A 23,405-nucleotide genomic window follows, 5' to 3' on the forward strand; every position below is an offset into this window, starting at 1 on the left:
AGAAAAATTAACCAGTTATCAGTTACTGGAAAATTTTAAGTATTCACAAATCAAAAGAGATGAAAACCCACCATTTGGGAGATCTGCTGTTAACACCCATGCTTTCTCTTTTACTTTATACACTACATTGGGCTGTATACACTACATTGAGACTCCATGCTCCTGAGCATTGTTCTCAACTTTGCAGCTAGCTTATTGTATAATCACAGTTATTTTTATGCTTTTATCTATATGAAGGGGAAAATAATATTTGCCTGTCATAGGATTTGTGATGCTTACCTGTTAATGTTTGAAAAATTCTGTAGAAGTGTAGAGATTTTAGAATCTCCTTCCTGGAAAAGCACCATAAAGTACTGAGCCTTACTGCTGGAATTAACATCAAAGTACTTGTTTGCAGACTTCATTTTAAAATAAGGGGGTTACATGTCTGGAATACATACTTGCTGTGGCCTCTGTAAGTGCTGACAGCATTTCACCCAGGGACCATTGTGAGAGGTTTATTATAGAAGGCATACATTTTGCCATTAATTCTTATTTTTTTCTTCTTATTAACATTTTCTACTTGTACACGAGCAGGATGGTGAAAATGCAGGAAACAGAACCAGTGTGGAATGTGGCAATTCCTACATTAACATCTGAATGGTTTTGCATTATCTCCTAATACTGTGAAGTATCTGTTATGCCACCACCACTCAAGTGTTTAATGGACTATTCAGTCTATGAATACATTAAGATAACTACTGCACAACTCTACCAACATATTCTATCTTTGCATGTAGCACCTTTGCTACATCAGTCTTAAGGCCCCCACCATCCATCACTGCTGACACCTTTTTGTAACAGCTAAGATATGCATGAACATACCCTTCCCTTTGGCAGCACATCTAGCCTAACCCATGTTCTATCTTGATACAGATGTCCAAGGGAAAGAAAAACAAACACAAACCCTCAAGACTACAATAACCCTCTAAATATTGTCTCTTAAAATCTACATTTGTTTAACTCCTTCATATTATAAGGACCGTACCTAAATCCTTTGAAGACATGGTAATATACGGGTAGGAGATGAATTTACCCTGATGTATTTATCAAAAACCATTCACACTGATTGGTTTGTTGTTGTTGTTGTTTTTAATTATATATATTTTATGATGCTTCAGTTGCCACTCCAAACGATTATCAGATGCGAGTATGTACAGGTGTGGTTTGGTTTAGATGAAATAAGTGTTTACCTTATCTATCCAAAACATTTTTACACCGTTTTTGAAGTTCTTTGTAATGAACTTTGTCTATAGCTGAGTCAAGCCCAAGACCAGGAGAAAATTTCATCGGAAGAGTGTACATTGAAGGCTAAGTCTGAGAATTTAGTCCGTAAACATCTCAGGAGATGAGCCCATCCAATTAAAGTTGTAGTTAAAATGTACCATAAAAATTGGGTGTGTGCCAAACTCTTCTTTGGCCTTTGCATTCAGGTTGTGCTTTGGTGGTATGCACACTTGTGCTCTGAGTATGTAAGAATTGTAAATCTGTGCACAGGTCCTGTATGCATGAGTGTGTAGCACATGTGTTTAGGGGCTTTTGAGGTGTACACCATGTGTATCACAAGTTTACTTGAGCTGACTGTTTTGTACAGGCTGATGATATTGTTGAACGTGGTGTTTCCTGGCAGGATGTTTGGTGAGCTTTGCTGGGCGCCTGTTTCCTGAGTCCAGTCTCTGTTTACAAGGATGTTGGGGCCTCTTTGCAGTGCAGTATGGGGCTGCTGATGCTGGCAGGCCCCTGACTGCCCCCCAACCACAGAACTTTGCAACTCAGACACTGTCTCTTATCTCACCCTTCCAAGAATTCCTCTACAAAGACAACTTGTGCTGCAAATGGAGTGTGGGAAGCTGCTATCGAATGGGAGATTGTCTAATGGGCTAGCCAGCAGGGCTGGAGTATAGGGGAGGTTTCTGAGTCAGAGCCTAGAAAATGCAGCCCCACCACATGTTCAGGCTGCTCCACTGACACTCAGAGGATGTTTAACACTTAAATCAAACAGCACAGGGTTCACAAGGAACTATCCTTTAAAATATTCAGAAAAAAAAACAAACATGGTAGGAGTTTTTAGACACAGAGTGCACTACATACAGGCACCAGCCATTCAGCATGGTGTAAGCTTGTTTGGATCATTACATTTGAACACCATAAATTAGACAATTTGGTCTGACATCTAATTCTACTGGGTTCCCATTACAACAGAGGGAATTATAAAAAGAAGGAGAAAAAAAAAAAAAGCAGTAAGAGAAAAAAGGAAAGAGCAGAAATATCCCTCTTTCTCTGTGTTATGTTTTGAGGACTGTGTGTGCATGTGGTAGTGTAGAAAAGGAGTATTTACTCCTGTAGCAATATGTATACAGTTTGGGAATCCCAGCTGTTCCAAAACTTTTCTGGCAAAGACAAAGTGTGTAAAACCCAAAAACTAATGGGAAGTACTTGGGGGTTGTGGCAGTCAAGCTCTTTCACCACAGATTCCTGAGGGGCTACAAGATCGGATTGTATCACATTCCTCACAGGGAACAATGTGCAGCACGAAGCAGGAGGATGCATGAGCCCCAGGTACTCAAGCTAGTTCTGTGTATACCATTCATACAGCCACCACTCAGGTCTCCAGTGTAGACATGGCAAAGGAAACAGCAGCGAATGTAAACCCTTTCTTCATGAAAATCTGTGTGCTTTGCCTAGCAAGCTTTGAAATATTTGTCATAATTTCATTGTGACAAGCTGTGGCTGGTGGGATCGCAATTAGAATCACAGCCTACCTTTATATACTGGGCAAAAAAGCAGAAGGAGGTAAAAAGCCTCTCCTGGGCAACTATAAAACAAAGTCATCATTAATGTTTAATAAAATCTTGGGATATTGATTTGAGCTGCCATGACAACGGTAGGCATCAAGGTTTCTTTCTTAATCAACAGTAATAAAAGGATGAGTTGCTTTGTAAAGAAACACATAACTTTTTAAATAAATAAGTTAAATGGGGTTTTCTGTCCAAGAAACCCAGTAGCACATTACACCAGAATCCTAAAGATCTCTCTTAGGATTTCACTTTCTTGGGCTTAGTGCTCATAATTAGTTACCTTTTCTTGTGGTTTGAAACAAGCCTCAAGTACTGGCACCTACAACTGCTTTACAGTGAGGTTTACATTTGCTCAGGTTTTGCTAGCTTAGCCTCATAGATGCTCAGTGTTCAGCAGGTTGTGATGAGTTTTCTGTTTATGGATAGCTGTAATTAAACTAGGAATCATCACGTGGTCAGTACTGTGCAGGTGTCACTGAGATGGTTGGACTAATGTTAGCAGGAAAGGTAAATTATGGAGCACTAAGCAAATGGCATAAAAATACAGTGACAAGCCATTTGTCACCCTGTTCTAAGGAAATTCTATTGTTTTGTTGCAAAGGAGTAAATACTCCACTTCAGACTAGATGGAGACTAGAGTCTGAGATGTCCTTTCTGACTTGATAGTATGTTTTAATACCCTCAGTTTAAAAGTGTTATATTAAAAGAGCTTTAAATTCTGCATCAATTATAACTTACTAGAAGGCCACAGAGAACTGAACCCTAGAGTGGTCAGTGAAGGAAAGCTTGGAAGCTTGGGAGTCTTTTTGCTAAAAATAATGGAGAACCAAATCTCTCTCTCTCTCTCTTTTTTTTTTTTTTTTTTTTCCTTCCACTAAGCAATGTATAATAGATGAAAATCAAATAGTTTATTTAATCTTAGGGATGCCTATATAGTCCTTTCACTTATCATCCTTTAATTTTAACTGATATAAAATCCTAAACAAAAAGAAACACTATTTGAATCAAAAAATAAAACTTCCTTTTTAAAATGTTAGAATGAAATATTTCATAATTTTCCACAACAATATTGGTTGATCTTACTCATTAAAATCAATTCAATTTTTAAAAGAGTAAAATTTGAAGTAAGATGCTTTAGAGAAAGTCACTCCGATATATTTTGCCCCACATTAGTGGCAATGTTCATTTTAAAGTTGTGCAGCTAATGCACAGAAACTTGATTTGCTGCTTAATGAACTGTTACCCATGAGTTAGCTCATGACCCTCTAACAAAGGCAACAATTTTGCTGTTAACTTCAAGGTGATAAAGATATATCCCATATCATTTTTCTTTAACTACTATAACTGCTCTGTACGAAAGCTGAAGTATGATCTATTAAGAAAACATCCATAAGGCTCTACTTCCATTTTCTTCAGACAAGCAAGTGAATGAAAACCTCACAACAACTGTTTTAGGCAGTTGGGCAGTAATAGCAAGACCCTGACAATTCCAGTCCTAAAGGATATGTTATTTTATTGCCAAATTTAAAAAAAAATGACATGTATTCTACATAAATAGGTCATGTTCACAACCTGGATGGACAGGCTGCCAACACAAGACAAGGGGGAATCCTGTGTTCATTTTTCAATGATTCTTTAGTTTTCTCCCTTCTTTTTAGCCTCTCCGTTTATTATAGTTTTCCTTCCAAAATGCAGTATTATTAGCATCCAATTGGCTACATTAAAATGTCCTTGTCACAAAGGAATCCAAGTGAAGCTGGTTTCTGTTTACTTTTTAACTTCTCTTCAGAATTTCTGCATTTAAGACACGTGTCATCACACAGTATTACCTATGCCTTGCAACTTATGCATATTGGTATTGATGTCAGAGAAAGAAAACAACAGAACATGATCTGCTCGTTCAAGTAAAGCAGAGAATGCAAGCATGTAAGCATTACCTTAGCAATGTTGAGGCCCAATGACACAGTTTTTCCTTCTGGTAGTATGGGGAGGAAAGGCCAGCAAAGACCTGCCAGGTCCAGTTCCACTGTTTCAATTATTTGTTTGCTGGCACAGAGGCAAAAGGCTGCAATAATGTCTATTAAGATAGGCAAACAGAAGAGAAGATCTGATCCTATTCTGTATGAAGCTGTCTGATAAACATGCCAAGAACTGTGAGAACTAAGGAGAAATTTGGGGTGTTGAGTTACAGATGTTTTTTTCCTCATAAAATTAAAAAAAAATGTTTCTAATTTTGCTATCCCATGGTCTCTGCTGTGGCCCTTGGACCCAGCAATGCTGTTGTGTCTGGGAGAATTCTGCTAGCAGAGAAATCTGGTTACTTCTCTCAAATATCCAAACCATTCCTCCCTGAGTCATTCTTCCAGACCTTGGCAACTTTCCTACCTCCACTTCCTTTTTGCCCTGAAAACAGAAGTCCATGAAGCCCAGCCCTACCCACCACAGCTTTGCTGTCGGGGGGCAGAGTCAGAGCAGCAGCATCCCGGGCAGTTAGTTGGTATTGCCAGGTAACAAGTACAGCCTGGCTTCCCAACTTGAACACAGCATTGCCCTTAAAACAAGGACCTGTTTTACCCAAGCTGAATAAGAAGGGGGCTGAATATCTACTTGCTTAGCCATTAGCAACTTCAAAAATGGGAAGGAATCAAAGTCCTGGATCCAGACTCCCCAGAGCTCTCTGTAAATGCAGGTCTTGACCTAAGCTATGCAGCTTGGGCTTGTCTGTAGCAACAGTCCTGACAGATCATCAAGTTACTGCTTGTTCTGGGTATCCCCCCCACAAGTAATGGTCAGGCCTGCAAACCATATTTCAGATTACTGATTTTGTCTTTCTCTTCATGTAGATGAATGATGTTCTGCTGTACACATATCCCCAGAAGGATGGCAAATACCGACTGAAAAACACATTGGCTGTGTCAGGCATGAAGGTAATGCCTTATCTGTATTATAGGCTGGAATCAAAGTTATACAGTGAGCTGTTAGTACTTTGCTGGTTTATGTCTCATTTCCAGTTCATGGCAAGGGGAGAGAAGGAGTGGACCTGCTATCAGAGGATTCCATTCATTGCCTCTTCCAGGAGATAGAAGGAAAAATAATATAAACATAACATTAACTGTAAGGTTGTGGCTTAGTATGACAGCCTTACTCAGGCTTGTAATGAATAATGAAAGCCAAAATCAGATTTACTATCGGATCATGAAACTGGAGACAGAAAAGATTTATTATCCTATTTGGTTCATTCCCCTCCTCATGTCTCCAGACAATGCACAGTTGTTCCCTACAACACATTAACTAGGGCGTAGGCTACCAGATTTTAAACTCATGCCACTTAGAATTTATATAAGCTTTCATTTGCCTGTTGTTGTTTTTTTTTTAACTTTGACTGTCTTCATCAGAAATGTTATTGGATTCTAAAACTTCATGGGGAAATGGTGTATTGAGTGCTATTACGTGCAATGATACAGAGATAATCTCTTGTTCAGTAAGTTCCTTAACTGCAGATTGCAGAAACTGGACACAATTATCCTGTTCTTACGGTCTTTCCCTAAGCATCAGGTGGTACTGGTACCTGTGCAACAGGAGATTTTGGGCTGGAGTGGTTTTTGGCTCTGACCTAGCTGACCATTACATACCTCCCACCAGGAACCTTCCTAACTGTTCTATGGCCAATATGCCAAGTTGTATTTTTATGAAAGAAGACTTCAAGTGGCAAGTCAGGAGCTTGGTGCTCTAAGAAACAAGCAAGACGTGAATTAGTAATTATGAATTTCAGCAGAATGATACAAGGTGTATTAGGGTTTTATGAAAAGGTGGCAGGCTAATCACCCTACAGACATCATAGTCTAAAATTAACTATGAGTTCCCATCTGACACAAGAATTGCCAAAAAGTACCACCACTAAGTAAGGAATTACAGAACAGGTACTTGTTAGTACATTTGAAACACTGAGTCATTAGCATAATAGTTCCAGTACCGTGAAGCTATGTTTCTCTTAAGTGCCTGTTGCTGTTAGTAGATGACTAATACACTACATGAAGGGGAATTTTATCTGAGCTGTAGATTTTAAGTATTTTTTATTATTAAAGAGCCTGGCTCCAGGCAGGCATTCACCGATCTAAAGCACTGCTCTGTATATGATCTACCTGTCAGGAAGAAAATTATTTCCATTCATTCCAGGAACAGCCACGGCTTCTTCCCAAAATGCTCTGACACTTCTCAGACTAAATATCTCCTAAGCTTGTCATATTAAAATTCTACCCTGACTGATATTTTATCCTTACCTTTCAAGTTGGATTAAATGATTTTCTTTTTCCCTTTTGCACCACCACCATATTGAAATAGAAAGCATTCCCCATTAAACCAAGAACAGAATACGCAGAAAACCCTACCAGCCCATTTCTTTGCATTGAAGTATGAAACAGATGGTTGGGACATCAAAGATCCCTTTGCATTGAGAGTTGTACAGTGTTATAGACAGTTTAACTCCACCTTTATGTTCATGGCATTTTTTTCTAGGTCAGCCGCCCTGTGACAGAAAAAGCCCAAAACGTCCTGAAGATTGAATATGATGAATATTGCCTGACACTGTCAGCAAGGTACTGTCCCCAGACTGCCATGGCAAAAGGTGTTACATTCTAGTTGTATCTCTAGATTAACCTAACCAATATTTAGGCTTTACTAGTCTCTCATTCTCTTCTAACTTGGTTTCAGTCTGTGCTATTGTGACAGACAATGGCTGAGTACTTGATTACACAATGAAGATATAAATGCAAACCTCATAAACTGTAGCTAATTTGACTCGTATAATGAGTAATGATTAGAACTTAGCTTTTGAAAACATTTTAAAGAGAGAGGAAAGAGAATAAAATCTTTCTATGAAGCCTGAGGATTTTCCATTGACCTCTCACACTCTTTCCTTGTAACACCATGAGCATGTTATCCTTCCCTTTCACAATTATACTTTTAGCTCATAAAACTAGTGTTGCAAAATTGCTGGAGAATTGTAAATAGGTAACACCATGCAATGGACATAAAAGCACTTAATAATGCTTAAATGACAAAGACAAAGTTGAACTTCATTGGCAATCTCATGGGTCTTTCTAACAAAAGGAATTTCACTAATGAGTTTGTGTAGTGCTAGTACTGACTGCAACTGAAAGCCAGGATCTCTATCCTGGGATTAAAAAATAATGGTAAAAAGAGATTGTAGGTTGGTTTCTGATCACAAGATTGCAGTGTACTGTGTTATTTGATGCTTCTAGTCCAAAATTATCCTGCAAATTTACTTAGAGCTGGACTGATTTTCAGGTGTAGTTTACTATAAAAGACGTAGCATCCTAGCAATGTTATTAAAATTAATTTTTCCAAATAAAAAGGTCTTCAAAACTTCAAGTACCAGTTTCCTCACCATCAGTCTCCAGCTACAGCATGGCTGGAAACACAGCAGACTTCCCTAAACTACACAGTTTAATAGGTAGACAGAGAGACACTCTCTTACTCAGAATCAGAATTTGGAACTCTCATATTTCTAGGAAGATCTGCCATCTGTGGACAGTGCTTAGATATCTGTCAAAGTCTTTGTCTGTTTCCTTTTACAGCCAGCACATGAGAAAACATCTGAGATTTTCTTAGATCTGCACACTCATCACAATCTTCAAAATATACACACAGTGCTTCTGAATCACCTGCTGACAGTTAAAAAAGCAAGTGTATGGTACTTCTCTATTGCAGAGGGGAAGTAACTGCTGTATGCCCCTTTTATCCAAACCAACTGAAGCTGGCATCCCCAGGAAGCAGCATGGGATGCTCTGCTTATGTGGTCCGTTTATGTTCATATATATGAAGTCTGTGCTTAGCCAAAACAAGTACCAGAAGGCTTCAAGCATCCTTAAAAACTGTGTCTTTTATTGTTCAAACTGGGGTGTTGCAGGCCTGCACTGAAGACCAGTTGTTGCTTATCAAAAAACCTCAGTGCTTTTAAATTTGCATGAGACAAGGTGAGTGTGCATTGAGGAAATATATCATCACCAGGAGCTAAAGGCAAAAAAGTTGGCACGGCTGTATGAGAAGGTGGTGCAGTAAAGTCTTCACATGTTGCACTGAAAACGGCTTGCTCACCCAAAAAGCCATGTTCTGGGCTTGCAGTGAGCAGGTGATAGATCTGGGCACAGAGCTTTTATAGAGAAGGCTGATACTGCTGTTACACCTTTACTTACATGTCAAAAATATTCCTTTTGGACACAGAGGTAACCATCTGGTGCCCTTATAAAACAACAGAGCACTGGGAGAAAGCAGTCAGTGTACCACCCTGTGAGACTAATTCAGAGCAACAGTGGGTAGCACTGTGACAAAATCCCATCCCGTTCAGTTTCTCTTATGAGTAAACTGAATGACTGCTGGTGTTTTTAACAGATGAGGGCTTATGTTCAGGGTGCAGAGGAGTGCCAAGTCAGGGATCATTGATTAACTCTGGCACTTCGTCTCTACCACTTCTCCCCCACCCCCACCCCCCTTTTTTTTTAAGACCACAAAAGGCAAATTGGACAAATTGTCCTTAGATGTCTTGTTTGGTGGCCTTCCTGAGCATGGTGTATGGAAATCACAGATGAACAGCAGCTGGCAACGATGCCAGTGCTTAGTTTTAAAAGGAACTCTAGTGGATAGCTTTAACATGAGTACCTGGTATGACTCAGGAAAGGGAGAACAACACATTGAGCTGCATCCTCTCCTTTGATTGATTCTGAAAACAGCTAGAGCTGTTCACAATTTCAGATGGACATTATGCACACAGTTTGAAGTCACAACATGAAAGCCAGCTAACATATGCAGGACCAGCTAATGGTCCTAGAAGAAAAAATGCATTTGGGCATTTAGAGCCCTGCTGCTTTTCTGGGGCTGCTGTACTGACAGGGAAGCACAAAGTGCTCCCTGTTCTGTCCAGTGCAAAGGGGGCATCTAGAGGCCAGTTCGGAGAACTACTAGCCTCCACGCATAACTGCAACTAGAGAAAATGCTGTAGAGATGAGCACAAACACACTTATTCTGAGCAACCCATGGCGACACTACATGCTTTAGAGTGCCTAATAGCTAGGGCAGACATGGCAGAAGAAACACTTTATAGTCTAATGTGATCTAGGATTGACCAGCTTATAGAAAAGTCAGAAACTACTTCAAAAAACATTTCTGAGCACTGATTTCCTTCTTGGTCACAGTCATAACCATTGATCTACACTAATCACCCAGCTGAATAAATACAACAGTCAGTTTTGTTCCTGGTTGAAAACAACTGGTTCAATGCATGAGTGGGTAAAATCATACATTCATAAAGTGAAGATTTTCTCCTCAGATCCAGAAACTGCTTGTTTTGGTTCCTGATGTGCTTTGTGCATTGACTGCTTTGCTGTATTTCATTCCACAGCTCTTGCTCGGAAAGGGATGACTGGTACAGCTGCATCAGCAGGCACATCCCTGATGACTACAAAGCTCACAATACTTCCACCTTCCACAGTAACGTTGAGGTAAGAGGAAGCCAAATCTTTCAGTGCTTGAAGGGGAAGTGGGAGGGCAGTGGGAACACACACAGAGGGAGAGGGAGTGGGAAGGAGGAAAGAGAAGGAGGAGGGCTATAAAATGTAGAGTTCCTAGGGCAGGACATTCTTACTGTTTTCATTTAAATCGGTATGTCAAGCCTAAATAACAAACCTCATACCACAGTTCATGGTTTGAGAGGCCACCTGAAATGTTAATCACACTCTGTATTCTGTGGTCTTTGCTTAAATATGAGTTCTCATGGAGGAAGACTAACAAAATTTGGTCCTAAACAGTAACTATCTTGGATGATCAAAAAACAGGTACTAACTCTGTAGATGTAAGAAAACAAAACTACCCATTAGTTATACTAATACTATACAAACAATAAAGCCACTGCCAATGCAAACCTCACCAGCAATATTCTAACTGAATCTGCACAATTGATGTATATGGTTACTTTCTTGTTGATTTCAATTGTACTGCTCTCAGTTATGAAGCCAAAGAATGTGCTTGACAAAAGTAAAAATTCTATTTTAGATTAAGCAGAACCCTTTACTAAAAAAAAAAAAAAAATTCTTGCTGCCCTGAAGTTAATTTGCTTTCAAATTTTTAACAATAAAAATTAGAAATTCTATTGCATAGCAAAATCAAAGCCTTTTTCAAGACATGGAAAAGTAATTTCTTTTGCATCTCTACTTCTGATGTAAATCTGAATGTGCACAAGAAGAAATTTGGAGGAATTGCATCCTATTTGCTTGCAGGAGTCTATTTTCCTCATAGCAAACCTCCCTAGCAAACAGTCCTCCAAAGGCACAAGACTGTGCACTACCTGTGCCAAACACTTACAGTGTTGTGAACTGAAAGTGGTACCCCAAATATTTCTGTGCTGAACCAGAAGTAACACCTGCATATCAGCAGTGGCTTATTAAATTAGGTTCAGTTTCATATCGACCATGGCTCCATGGGCTTGGAGCACAGGCATAGGCACTTGCACAACAGCAGCCTGGTGCATTCCAATGCAATAGGAATAGTGAATACATTTTCTAAAGCTGCTTACAGATATTTGGACTGTGTGGGGATAAATTCCTCTTTGTGCACATCACAATTTGCTTTGGAAAAGAAACAAGTTTTTACCGTTTTCTGTCCTGTCTCTTCCCCAGTGATAAAACTGCTCCAAGGTGTAATGAAATAATGAGCTCAGCCTCTTTTCAGCTGAAAACTATGGAGCTTTTTAGCGATGCTATTTCAAAAACTGCTAATAAAAAGATGGGTTTAACTCATGTTCTTACCCACAATTTGCATATACAATGAATAAGATCTTTGATGTGGAAGATTGCCAGTGCCTGACCAGTAACAACAGATCTACATTGATTCTTACCTGTTGTGACTGGCTTTCACAGCACCATGTACTGATTGGCCACAGACTTTCAGTGCTGAAGCACCTCTATCTCAATGTGCATCAAGAATTAGAAAAAATGGGGACTGTAGCAGGTGGACTGCAATGAAAAAACTGTATGAGGGAAATCACTTTGTACTTTGGAAGTGTGGATGCTTCTTAATTCATTCTTGTTGGATTTTAAGCTACGGGAGAAGCTTGGAATAACCGTGGGTGAGAGGCCTCCTACTTTGGTACCTGTGTCCCATGTCATGATGTGCATGAACTGTGGCTGTGATTTTACCCTCACTTTGAGGCGACATCATTGCCACGCCTGTGGGAAGGTAAGAGATGTACAGCTCCTCAGGGAGGCTGTATTCACACTTCTAAGACACTGGCTGACACTGGTGTAATTTCTACAAACTCGTAGCAACATCAAGACCAGAATTTGGCTTCCCACAGAACCTGTTAGTGCCCTGTTAGATTAGGTAATTAGGTTTCTAATGACCAGTAGGAACAACAGCAACCTGCCCTTGAGAGGCAAATTAATTCCCAAAGGCTGGTAGTTGAAAGCTTACATGGTAATTGTTGCTGAGTCCAGCTGTTGTATCTGATCTGCAGCTAGAACTAGAGACAATGAAGCAATACACTAAAAATACAGATTAAAGGTATGGACCAGAGCAGTCAAAAATCCACGTCCTGCCCCTAATAACAGCTACTAAAATTACCTTCCAAAAAAAGTGATGAAATTCAGTGACAGGGAACGGTTTGGTCAGTAACCACAGGGAAAGCTTTCTCTATGCTCCACTGATGAGCTGCTGCCGTTTGCCCTAAAGCCATGAGGATCTATAAGCTTCCCAGTGTTCTAGTTCCTTTATCACTCCTTTAGCTGACTCGAGATGTGTTTATACATACAAATTTACAGTCCTGTTTTGAACCAAGGTTCTCTTTTAGTCTCAGTGTGTTGTGTTTTTTTTTTAATTATTATTTTTAATTTTTAATTTCTGCTAGTATGAAAAAATATTTTTCCCCCCAAATTCACAGAGAAAAATCAGTCAGTACGTAGACAGGGGTAGTGGGAACATGCAAACTTGCTTCAGAAAATAATGTTACTAACGAAACTATGAAAACAAGAGTAATATTAAAGTGGCTTTTCTGTGCTTTGATAAGGGGAAAGGTGTAAGTTCTTGCAGAGATAAGCATAGCAACGGTGTGCAACTAAATTCTGTGATCAGTTCTGCTTAGCTTATGACAGTGTAAATCTACAGCAATCACAGTTCAATCAGTAGGCTTACCAGGATTGACACTGCTGTAGCAGAGTCAAATCTGCTCCACTATTCATCTTCCTCTCCCAAACAACTCGAAGGATTTTTTCTGTATGTGCATATGTCCAATTAAAATTATATTTAAATGCTTCTATCCTTTCCGGAACAGATTGTATGTCGAAATTGTTCAAGAAACAAGTACCCTCTGAAGTACCTCAAAGATCAGGCAGCCAAAGTTTGTGACAGCTGCTATATGGAATTGAAGAAAAGAGGTAAGGTTCCTTCATTCTTGGCAAAACTGACAAATCTGGTGCCTGTTTATATAACAGGGAGGGTTTTAGGACCTGCCTACTATGTTCAGTTTTGTGACAGGATTTCTCATTTCAAGCATGAGGCATGCGTATTGATGTCCCAAGAGTGGCAGGCTGTATGTCAGCTAAAACTTTATTAGAAAGCCAGGCTGTCCTTTGAGGGTTCCTCTGGCCTTTTGATAAGCCAGAATAGCGGCAAACAGTGAGATGCAAACAGTATAGCTGATAGCTATTCCTTGTTTTTTATACTGAATTTTTCCTGTTATAGGAAATCAGTGGCTTTACTATTCCTCATTCTGTCCTCACCCTTGTTGTAGCTTTTACAAGAAATGCCTAGGCAAAGTACAGAGCCTCTAAGAGCTTTTCTACATGGGAAGTTAATCTTGGAATAGATGAAAGCACAAATTCAAAGTGGAAGAGCTAAACACAAATTCAAAGTGGAAGGCCTAACTAGAACTCTGTATCTTATTGTCCCACTATGAGTCCCTGTTCTGTTTTAAATACACACCCAAATCAAAGATAAATTGGGGTGGGGGAGTATATATCTCTCTCTATATATAATACAAATATTTAAAAAAAATGTATATATGAACAGAGAATTAACATGAAATAATGTTCTCCCACAATTATTCATGTAGACAATCCCTAAAAGTAGGTACATTCTAGTGTCAGAGCTAAAATAACAGGGACAGGTGAATTTAGTTTTCCATTCTGATTAAAGAAATTAACACTAGCCAAGCAAACACATGAACTGATACTGTCACAACAGCCAAAGCATTCCCAAGCCATTGTGTGCCCAAGAATTGATAACTCAGATTTGTGCTAAAACAATGCCGAGCTTTACCAAAACTTCCTGATAATGTGTGTTGCCAGAGGAGAGGATCATGAAGATGTGAACTCAGACAACAAGGGGTAATGAAGACTGATGTCTCCCTTGCAGAACTCAAAGTGTTCTTAATACAGAGTTCTCAAAGAGTTTTATACTGAAAGAATGTCCCATTAGTGAATTCATCCTGCAGAGATGTTACAGAACAGAGAGTGAGATGGAAAAGCCATTTGGTTAATGTTGATTTTAACTTAGAAGAAAACAAGCTGTGTTTACTGTTTTGTCAGCTTTCTTGCAGGCTGCTTTCAAGAAGCTGTAGGTTATTACCATTACCCTAGGGTGCTATGAAATCCAGCAAGCTAGCCAGACTTAAAGCAGAAATTCAAAAGAAAAGCTGAAATAAAAAACAGCTATGGAGGAGGCATTGCATTTTCCGTAGCTGGTTTGCATTAGTGTATCATGTGTCTCTTAGGCCTACTATGATATGTGCTGATTCACCTATTTCCCCCTTCCCTTCTGAATTTTCCTAATCTTGCAGAGCGGCCACTAAGTGTGAGCTTCCCTCCAACTTCATCCAGGTGTTCAAGCAGTGCCTTCTCTGTCTTCCACAATATCCATTATTCATCTTTTAAGAAACAGAAGAAGATCCCTTCAGCTCTTATGGAGGTAGGACCAAGCTGCCTGAGAAAGGCCAGGAACTGCACAGAACTGTGTGCTATTTCAGCAGCTTTGTTTATAATTTATTCTGTGTGCAGTGGGCTCAACCCATGCCCTGGTCTACTTGCATCATGCAAGTATCTTTTCTATTTTTCACACTAGAATTTCAAACACAAGATACTCTGTGCTCTGAAGATACCACAGAACCTTTTTCAGCCCACTAAGAAACCCAAATTAGAGCAGCTTACTTTAATTACTTCATCAACCTGTAATGTCTTCAGAAAAAAATAAGCCTACCTCACGGTAGTAGCTAATAAAAGACTGCAGGTCATAGGCCTTCACAAGTATCAACAGAGCATGATTTGCTGTCAATCAGTTACTTTTTATGACAAGACACTTACTTCTGAAATTTTACTTTGATTTCAAAAAATAAAACGCCATTTAGGCAATAGACTCTACTCTTTTTGTAAGTAATTCAGGAGTGCACATTTAATCAGTCGTTTTCCCCCCAGCTCAAACCAAAGTATTTCAAATAAAATTGATAAAATCTTGATCCCACCAATGTAAACAAGCAAAATCCCCACCTGTTTCAAAGGGACCACAATTTCTCCAGCTATATTAATTTTCTTTCCAAGAAAAAGGTGTCAATCATGTTGATGCAGTCTAGGTAGCAAAGTTGCCTATTAAACCTGAACACAGTAAGGTACTCACATTTCACTGAAATCAGCAAGTATTTATCATAGTTTCTTCAGAAACTCAGGAAGAAAAAAAGAGTTCATGAACTCTGAAAGAAAGCAAAGGGAACTCAGGAAGATTACAGTGGTGTCAAGTTGCACAGGGAGAAAATTAGAAGGGCCAAAGCCCAACTGGAACTCAATTTGGCTAGTGCAGAAGACGACAAAATAGACTTTTTTAAAAAGAATCTCCTTCCTTTATTGGATGTGATGGAAAACACAGTGACAAAAGATGAAGTAAGGCTGAGGTATTTAATGCTTTTTTTTTGCCTCAGTCTTTATTAGTAAGGCCATTTTTCCTCAGGGTACCCAGACCCCCTGAGTTGAAAGATGGTGACAGGGAGTGAGATGAAGGCCCTGTAATTAAATGGAAAACTGTAAGTGACCTATTACATCCTTTGAATGTTCGTAAGTCTATGGGGCTGGATGGGATTCATACAAGGGTACTGAAGGAGAGGGTGGAAGTGCTCAACAAACCACTTTGATTTTAGTAACAATCTTAAATGCAGGGCACAGGTCTCCTTCTCAGCCCCGAAATTTCAAGTTGTAGCACACGACAAGGGAAGAGAAGGCTACAGGGAGCTGCATATTGGTTTGTGTCCAACATGGGACTGTTAAAGATGGCAGAAAGGCTTTAAAATAATAAAATAAAATCAATGCTTTATGATTTACATATAGACTCTTAATACAGAGGTGGTGTTTCCAGCTAGGATCTAAAATGACATGTGCCATATCCCTACTCCAACAGCATGCTGACTGTTCCCTGAGGCAAAAGAGACACAGATGGAAATGGCCTTAACTCCTGTCCAGAACAAAGTTACAGAGCTGTAAAACCACTGTGTCACAGGCAAAAAAAGTGTGTTATGCTGCAAATGCCACCTCAGCACAACAGAATCACGCATGGCACAGGGCTGCACTCAGGTTCCCAGGTCATGACCAAAGAAAGCATCCAGTAAGTCCTGCCCTATGGCTGCATTCCCCAGACACTCTGAGATTATATGAAAGAAAATAAGGTGAAAACATCTTGCTGAATTCATTGTTATGTCAAGACATGGGAAATTCTTGAGGTTTATTTGTACTGAGGTGAAACTAAGCCAAAAATACACGCATGTAACACAAACACAAAAACTGGATACTGAGAAAGGCCAAAATTCAGCTGTTATGACAATAGTATTGTCTTTCTATCCACAAGGAGGCAGCATGTTTATTAATGTGAACTGTCTGATGGTAGCATTGATGCATAACTTTTTTCTAATTTGTTTTACCCAGGTCTTGGAATATTTTTATTCTACTACAATACACTATTGTGATACTGCTCAGTCTTCTATTCTGTTAGTGTTAGAAAGGCTGTTTTTGAACCTCTGACCTTTGTTTATAATTTGGTATAATTGCAGTTAACTGCTGCAATTAATGATGCATACTGCATTATGCGCAGGTGTGCATGTGCATAGTTCCATTCACTCAAAATGTGGATCCTTAAGATCGCTAATGGCTTAGATCTCCAAATACTTCTGTGTAACCTTCCTCGGAAATATTACATCACAAATGAAATAGTCACTATCAATTTATTAACATAAATGAATATAAAACTATTGCAAAGTCCTAAATATACCCACATCTTATAGGTGTTCAGCTAAAGGACTGTCCTTCCATATTGGAAGCATGCACTTTCAGTTTACCACCTCACCCCCCTCAGCTGCTTCCTCTCCTTCTCTTCCCCCCCCCCCCCCCCCCAAGAAAATAAGCTGGGAAAAAGGACAAGTACACAAGTACACCTTCTCAGAACACAACTGTAAACTTGCTGACCTTAGTAACAATTTGGTTGCATATTTTCCATGTGTTACTGAGAACTAAATTTAACCAAACATCTTCTAACAGTAAAAAAAAGAACAGTAATATCACACTTATGCTTTTTATTTCTCCATATTTTTAGTGGTCTACTTATGGTTTCATGGACATAGCCCTAGTTGTCTAGTATGAGATGAACGTGCATTATCAGGAGGGGAAAAGCCTCTGCTGTCACAAATCCTGCTTTCTCCTGCTTTCCTCCAGGTGGCAGCCTCGGGAGAGGGAGCTACCATCAGTGGTTACCTCAGTAGATGTAAGAGAGGCAAAAGACACTGGAAGAAACGCTGGTTTGTTATCAAAGGCAAAGTCCTCTATACTTACACAGCAAATGAGGTACTGTGCAATCAGACTTCAAATAGTTTCTTAACTGGCTTTCCTCTTTTGCTCTCTGCAGTCACCTCTCCACAGAACCTCTGAGAGCTGGTTCTAACAGACTGAGTTCCTGGGCAGCTCTCCTTATCAGAGAGACTCAGCCACAAACCTGGGTGGACCTCAGTAACCCTCCTAACAAATTGCTCTTCATTATTTGACTTTTTGCTGGTGCTGCTATATACTGTCAACCTTAGTCTAGGTATTTACACACAAACACTTCAAGGTAACTGACGGATTTTTTATAGATGGCACTGTAATCCATTTCTGGTGGTGAGGAGAATCTTGCACTTTTGCAAGTATAAATATGACATATATATATATATATATCCTACTAGTATCAACAGGGAAAGACAGGAGACAATCTGGAGAGGTGAGAATATTGCTCTCTATATTGGCCTGTAAGCTCCACCTTATAGCCAAGGAGCTTGGGTATAAACTAAAGCATTTTTATGTACTTTTTCTCTCCCTAGTCCCTTTTCATATTTTAATTTCTTCTCCTTTGTGAATAGCTGCATTTACCAAAGTAAATGCAATACAACGGGTGGTTATGACTGACAGATTTCATAAGCAGAAGCTTAAAAAGTAATTTTGCTAGACAAAGGACACAATGCAAGAATTGTAGTAACAGCAATATTTGATATTTTAAGCCCTCAGAAAACTTTGCAAATGTCAATTATTTAAATTTTCTTCACCAATTTGAGGCGTGAAGCACCATGATCCCCTTTAAACAGATGAGATTGAGGCACAAAAGAGTTCATTTGGCCATCATTGGAAACTAACTTATCAATTGCTTCAGCAGTGCTGTTGTATAGTTAGTAACCTCGTATTTTTTCTGCCTACTTCCTTTACATTTAGACCACATAATTTTGAAGCAGACTTTTTTTCCAAGGCCCTGCAGCCTCTTATGACTTTTGCTGAACTCAGCAATTCAGACTATTACCATCAAATTCTGTATCCAAGACATTACTTACCTTCTTTGACTTTTGAAGTGATCTGGTTCAGTGATAGGGAAAGAGTAGTGGATGACTAATTAAACTTTATGTTCCCAGTTTGCAATTCAGTTTCTAAGAGCAGAAGCAAAGGCAACATACACACACTGAAAACATTATACACTTAGAGAAAACATTACCCAGATATAGTGGCCAAAACTGCAGCTTTCAGTGACAGGTAAAAGACAGTATGAATAATGCTTATTGTTTCTTGAATTTATAAAAAGCCGTGTTTGGCAAGCAAGATGCATGGCTGTTTCTTGGGGGTAAATTAACACTGAACTGCATTACCAATTCAGAAATGTGGAGGCCTCGTTGAATGCGAGCATGCTATTTGACATAGTGCATGTTTCTAAAAAAAGTTGCTAGTTGCTATGAAAGTTGCTATGAAAGGAAATGACAAGGTACCAATCAGACTACTATTTGCATTCAGCAAACAAAAAGTGTTTCAAAGTAACACAACTGAGACTGAGCTGTGTCTCAAACTTTCAGAAGCGTTGCTGCATGTGCCATACTGTCAGTAACCTTGCAGTTTACTTTGTGGACCATTACATCAAAGGTAGCCACGAAAGTTACGGGCAATTTGACCTTGTGGGTGACCATGAATAACTAGACTTTTAGAGGTGTTGTTGGAATTCAGGACTAGGTGAACATGTGCAAATATGCACTGGCACTGTTCCTGTTTAAGAGCCACCAGTCCAGCATCAGACTGGTACTACTGCTTTTGCAGCCCAGAGAGGGGTTGTATCACGATTGGTCTTCAGAAAAAAAGCCCACAAGCTGTTACAAGCCTTCTAATTTTTGGTTCACTTCTTGTTTGTTTTCAGGACAAAGTTGCCACAGAAAGTTTGCCTTTGTTGGGTTTTACTATTGCCCCAGAAAAGGAGGAAGGAAGTACGGATACAGTTTTCCATCTCTACCACAAGCAGACTCTGTTTTATAGCTTCCGAGCAGAGGATAACAATTCAGCACAGAGGTATGGGGATAGACTTCCACGCTTGGCAGTATGCAGGTGTAAAAGCTTCAGTAGGGTTTTCCTCTCCTTCACTTCAGAACTCCTACCATAACAGAGTAAACAAATGGCTTTCAGTGTTTACTAAGCTTAATTGCATGCGAGAGATGTGGGTGATTATAAATCTATTGTGTTTTTGCTCCCTTGAATAGTTAGAAAGGAGGCTGAGTCTCAAGAATCATACCTTGAAGTCTGTCAAATGTGATTTTTGCACAGGAGCTTCCCTGATTTCTGAGTTCTATTTATCCATCTCTTAGTTTGCTCTCAAGACATAATTGTTCAGATTTCACAATTTATTGCTACTGCTTCCACCTAGTAAAATAATCATGAAATTCAAAGTAAAAATGCCAGCACCTCAGGACACACAGGGAAGGAAATTATTGTTTATGGGAGGTTTTGTTGCTTTTAAACATACTTCAGTGGTTTCATGTCTCCCGTTCTAATCACAAAACCATAGTTCCTCATTAGAGCAAGGATGAGAAATACAGTCCTTTTCAAGCTTAATGTTCTTCTATTTCCTAAAGAAACCTAATTTTATATGTACCACTCTTTCCTTCCTGCCCTTTTTAGGTGGATTGAAGCCATGGAAGAAGCATCCATTTTATAGCAGCAATCACCCAATGGACTTGGAATAAATTCTCAGATTTCTATACATTCCCGACAACCTTTTATATGTCTCACAAAACTGAACAGTGTATTTCAGGCAAACTGGTTACATACACTGGAGATATGAACTGTTTCCAGATTGCTCTCTTTACTTCCTTCCTCTTACATCCACCTTTTTTTTTTTTCTCCAAAAGGAAACTTTAAAATAGGGAATATTTATGTTGATCTTTATGTCTGTGCAAGTTCAACCTGTGTTATAAGCCTCTTCTGTGATCTCACAGTAAGCTAAGTTTAACATCAAGACCAAAAAAAATGGAAATACTGACTACAGTAAGCAACAGGGTCAATTTTACTTACTGTAGAGCACTATCATATTTCATTCGGTTGGTTTTGGTGTCTATCATGAAATGAGAAACAATGTAGTAAATGACAGATGCTCATTTAAAGCACTTTATTATTTTTATTCAACTACAGCTTCACTATTTCACGTTTCCAAGGAGTTTGGTGGACCAGTTCGTTACTCATCCATTAACAAGTGCCAGCATGAAATCATGCCCTGCATATGCTAAATTGTTTCCACAGAAAACGAATAAACAAAATCATTCACCTGCTCTACCAATACTGCACTAGATAATGATCCAGGATAATTACTTACTATCCTTTATAATTTTACACAAACCACTGTATAATTTATTTTAAAGGAGCTAATTTCATACCACTATAGTATTTTGAAATGCACTATAGGAGCTCTACAAATCTAGACACTGAATAGTATAAAGTCTCCCTAAATACTGCATCAGACTCAAACCCAAAGGATATTTTTAATTTATTATAAACCTATAGACTGTTTTTATTTAACACTAGCCTACCTTGTAGTGTTAAGATTTTTATCATCTATTTAAATACTCTAGCTTTTTTTTTCAATCCTCCTGATGTTTCTGCTGTTCTTATGAAAAACGTCATTAAAAGTTTAATCCATATAACCAGCACACCATTTGAAACATGCTGGTGGGGTGAAACACACTTGTCTGTACCTGCTCTGTTAAGAGTGCTTTGAAACTCCTGTAAGTAAATGTATCTTACTCCACCTCCAGGGCTGGATTCTCAGCAGCTAAGTGTCAGTATGACTTCAGAGATGTGCTGCTTTATACCAGATGAAGATGTAGAATTCTGGAGTGCTTTTTTTTGTTTGGTTGGTTTGTTTAAATAAGGTTGAGAAGTGATGTTATAATCATTGCAATAAAATGGTTTTGTGTCCTATATTTGTCATAATACTTGACTGAGGAATAGAATGGCATTTATGATTAAAATATATCTTTGTATGAAAATAACACGCTCAAGAATTTACTTACATTACAATACATTGTGGGAAGGGGAGACTTTACTATTTCAAGTTTTGCCTTTCTTCAGTAAGTTGCATGGATACCTAATTTTTGAGTAATGAACTGGCTAGAATTTTCCGTATTTTTAAAAGTCTGTAATATGTATCCAAATGATAAAGATAGTTCAATTTATCACCTGGAAAAACAAGCTTAAAAAAGCAAATACAAGTCTACCACTAAATAAAAATATAACTGTATTGTTTTTATTTTTTTTTAAATACATCTGAGTCTGATAGTTTCATAAAGCACAGATTATCATATGCAAACAGAAAACAAGTATGAGAAAAGTAAAACTTTTGTATTCTTTCATTAATGGATGAACACCAATGCTAACTCTTTTGTTTCATGTTAAAACTATGGCCTTGCTACCAATAGACTGTATTTTCCCCCTTAAAAACTTTTTGCACTGAGAAAAAAATAAAAGAATGTTAAATACAGAGTAAGATTTCTAACAAAAATTTCTTTTCTCAAACAAAACAAAACTGCACTACAGAACAGTATTATGAAGATTTAGGTGCTGACATCTGACTGTATGAAGTTTTCAGTGATAAGCAGTAAATGAATACATGAAAGTATTTTGTTGTAAAAAGTAACATACAGTGCTATTAAACATGTTTTAAGTAATGTGGAAAAATAAAAGGTCAAAATATAACTGCAGTTCTACAGGCTTTTCCTTTACATTATTTTCACTTCTTTAATTCCATCTTTGCACTTCCAGTTAGCGTTAGCACACACGAATTAACTGATTCTCTCACAAAATAAGGAAGAATATCAAGTCAGAAGACAGCAGTTGAGGCCTTCTGGTGGAAACAGGATTTAGACCTAATTGCTATGCTCAAGTATTTTGGTCAACACTGCATTTAACCACTACAGAGCCACCCCACCTGTCAACACTGCTTCAGTCACAGATACAAATGGTCTCACGAGTGGAAAAAAAAAATAAAATGCCCTCATAATTTCAGTCCTACTTGATCTAATTTGAGCAAAGCTAAGCACAAAAGACAGGAATTATCTCAATTTCAGAGATAAAACTTTCTAAAAGTGATTACCAGACTAACATGTTAAATTGAGGTATCTAGATGGTTTACTGTATGCAGTTCACTTATAAGCAGCTCAGTAAATTTTCTTCCTAACTCTTGGCTGTTATTGTTCTCTCTCAAAAAAAAATAAAATAAAATAAATTTGTTCCACACCTTCATAAATGATTAAAAAAAAATCAGTAATAAGGCACAATATACTAGCTAATCATTTGATAATTCAAATGCAAACTGACCTTATTTGTTGTTTCAGTTTTTTTATTTTGCCACCGGTTGAAAAGCATTAAAATGATTCACAGTTATCTGCAACTAATATATAGATCTATCTTACAGCACGTGCCTTTTTTAAAATGTTTTTTAAACAGTTGTTATAATAATTTTCCCAACTCAAAGTGTAAATCATGCAGCAGAGTTGAAGTGTACCAACATGACAAGATCCCATGCCATTGTAACCAAGCTCTGCTAGGTCTGGAGAGCCCTGGGGCTGCTACCCTTCCCGAGTTCATTCTGAATTGCTTTTAGGATTGAAGAACATCACGCAGCTATGAATACCAACCAGGCTTTTCTTGTTTGCGTACTGCTTTGATACAAAAGCAACAAAGACCTCTGGCTGTAAACACTTTC

The 23,405-nt window shown here is 38.5% G+C and overlaps 1 protein-coding gene across 3 annotated transcripts in view; it reads left to right on the top strand.

Annotated features, from left to right (window-relative positions):
- FGD5 (FYVE, RhoGEF and PH domain containing 5) overlaps positions 1 to 22,396 on the top strand; it is a 101,242-nt gene extending 78,846 nt beyond the window's left edge. For all 3 annotated transcript variants that reach the window (XM_072044560.1, XM_027467797.3, XM_027467800.3), the window contains 9 exons: positions 5,681 to 5,764; positions 7,353 to 7,432; positions 10,255 to 10,354; positions 11,949 to 12,086; positions 13,177 to 13,279; positions 14,683 to 14,810; positions 17,588 to 17,716; positions 19,572 to 19,720; positions 20,327 to 22,396. In XM_072044560.1, coding sequence (XP_071900661.1) covers positions 5,681 to 5,764; positions 7,353 to 7,432; positions 10,255 to 10,354; positions 11,949 to 12,086; positions 13,177 to 13,279; positions 14,683 to 14,810; positions 17,588 to 17,716; positions 19,572 to 19,720; positions 20,327 to 20,363 — 948 coding nt within the window. In that variant the 3' untranslated portion in view covers positions 20,364 to 22,396. The remainder of the gene's footprint in view (positions 1 to 5,680; positions 5,765 to 7,352; positions 7,433 to 10,254; positions 10,355 to 11,948; positions 12,087 to 13,176; positions 13,280 to 14,682; positions 14,811 to 17,587; positions 17,717 to 19,571; positions 19,721 to 20,326) is intronic.
- The last annotated feature ends 1,009 nt before the right edge of the window (positions 22,397 to 23,405 follow it).

The sequence above is a fragment of the Anas platyrhynchos genome, chromosome 13 (assembly GCF_047663525.1).
Source record: "Anas platyrhynchos isolate ZD024472 breed Pekin duck chromosome 13, IASCAAS_PekinDuck_T2T, whole genome shotgun sequence".
NCBI classification, from domain to species: Eukaryota; Metazoa; Chordata; class Aves; order Anseriformes; family Anatidae; genus Anas; species Anas platyrhynchos.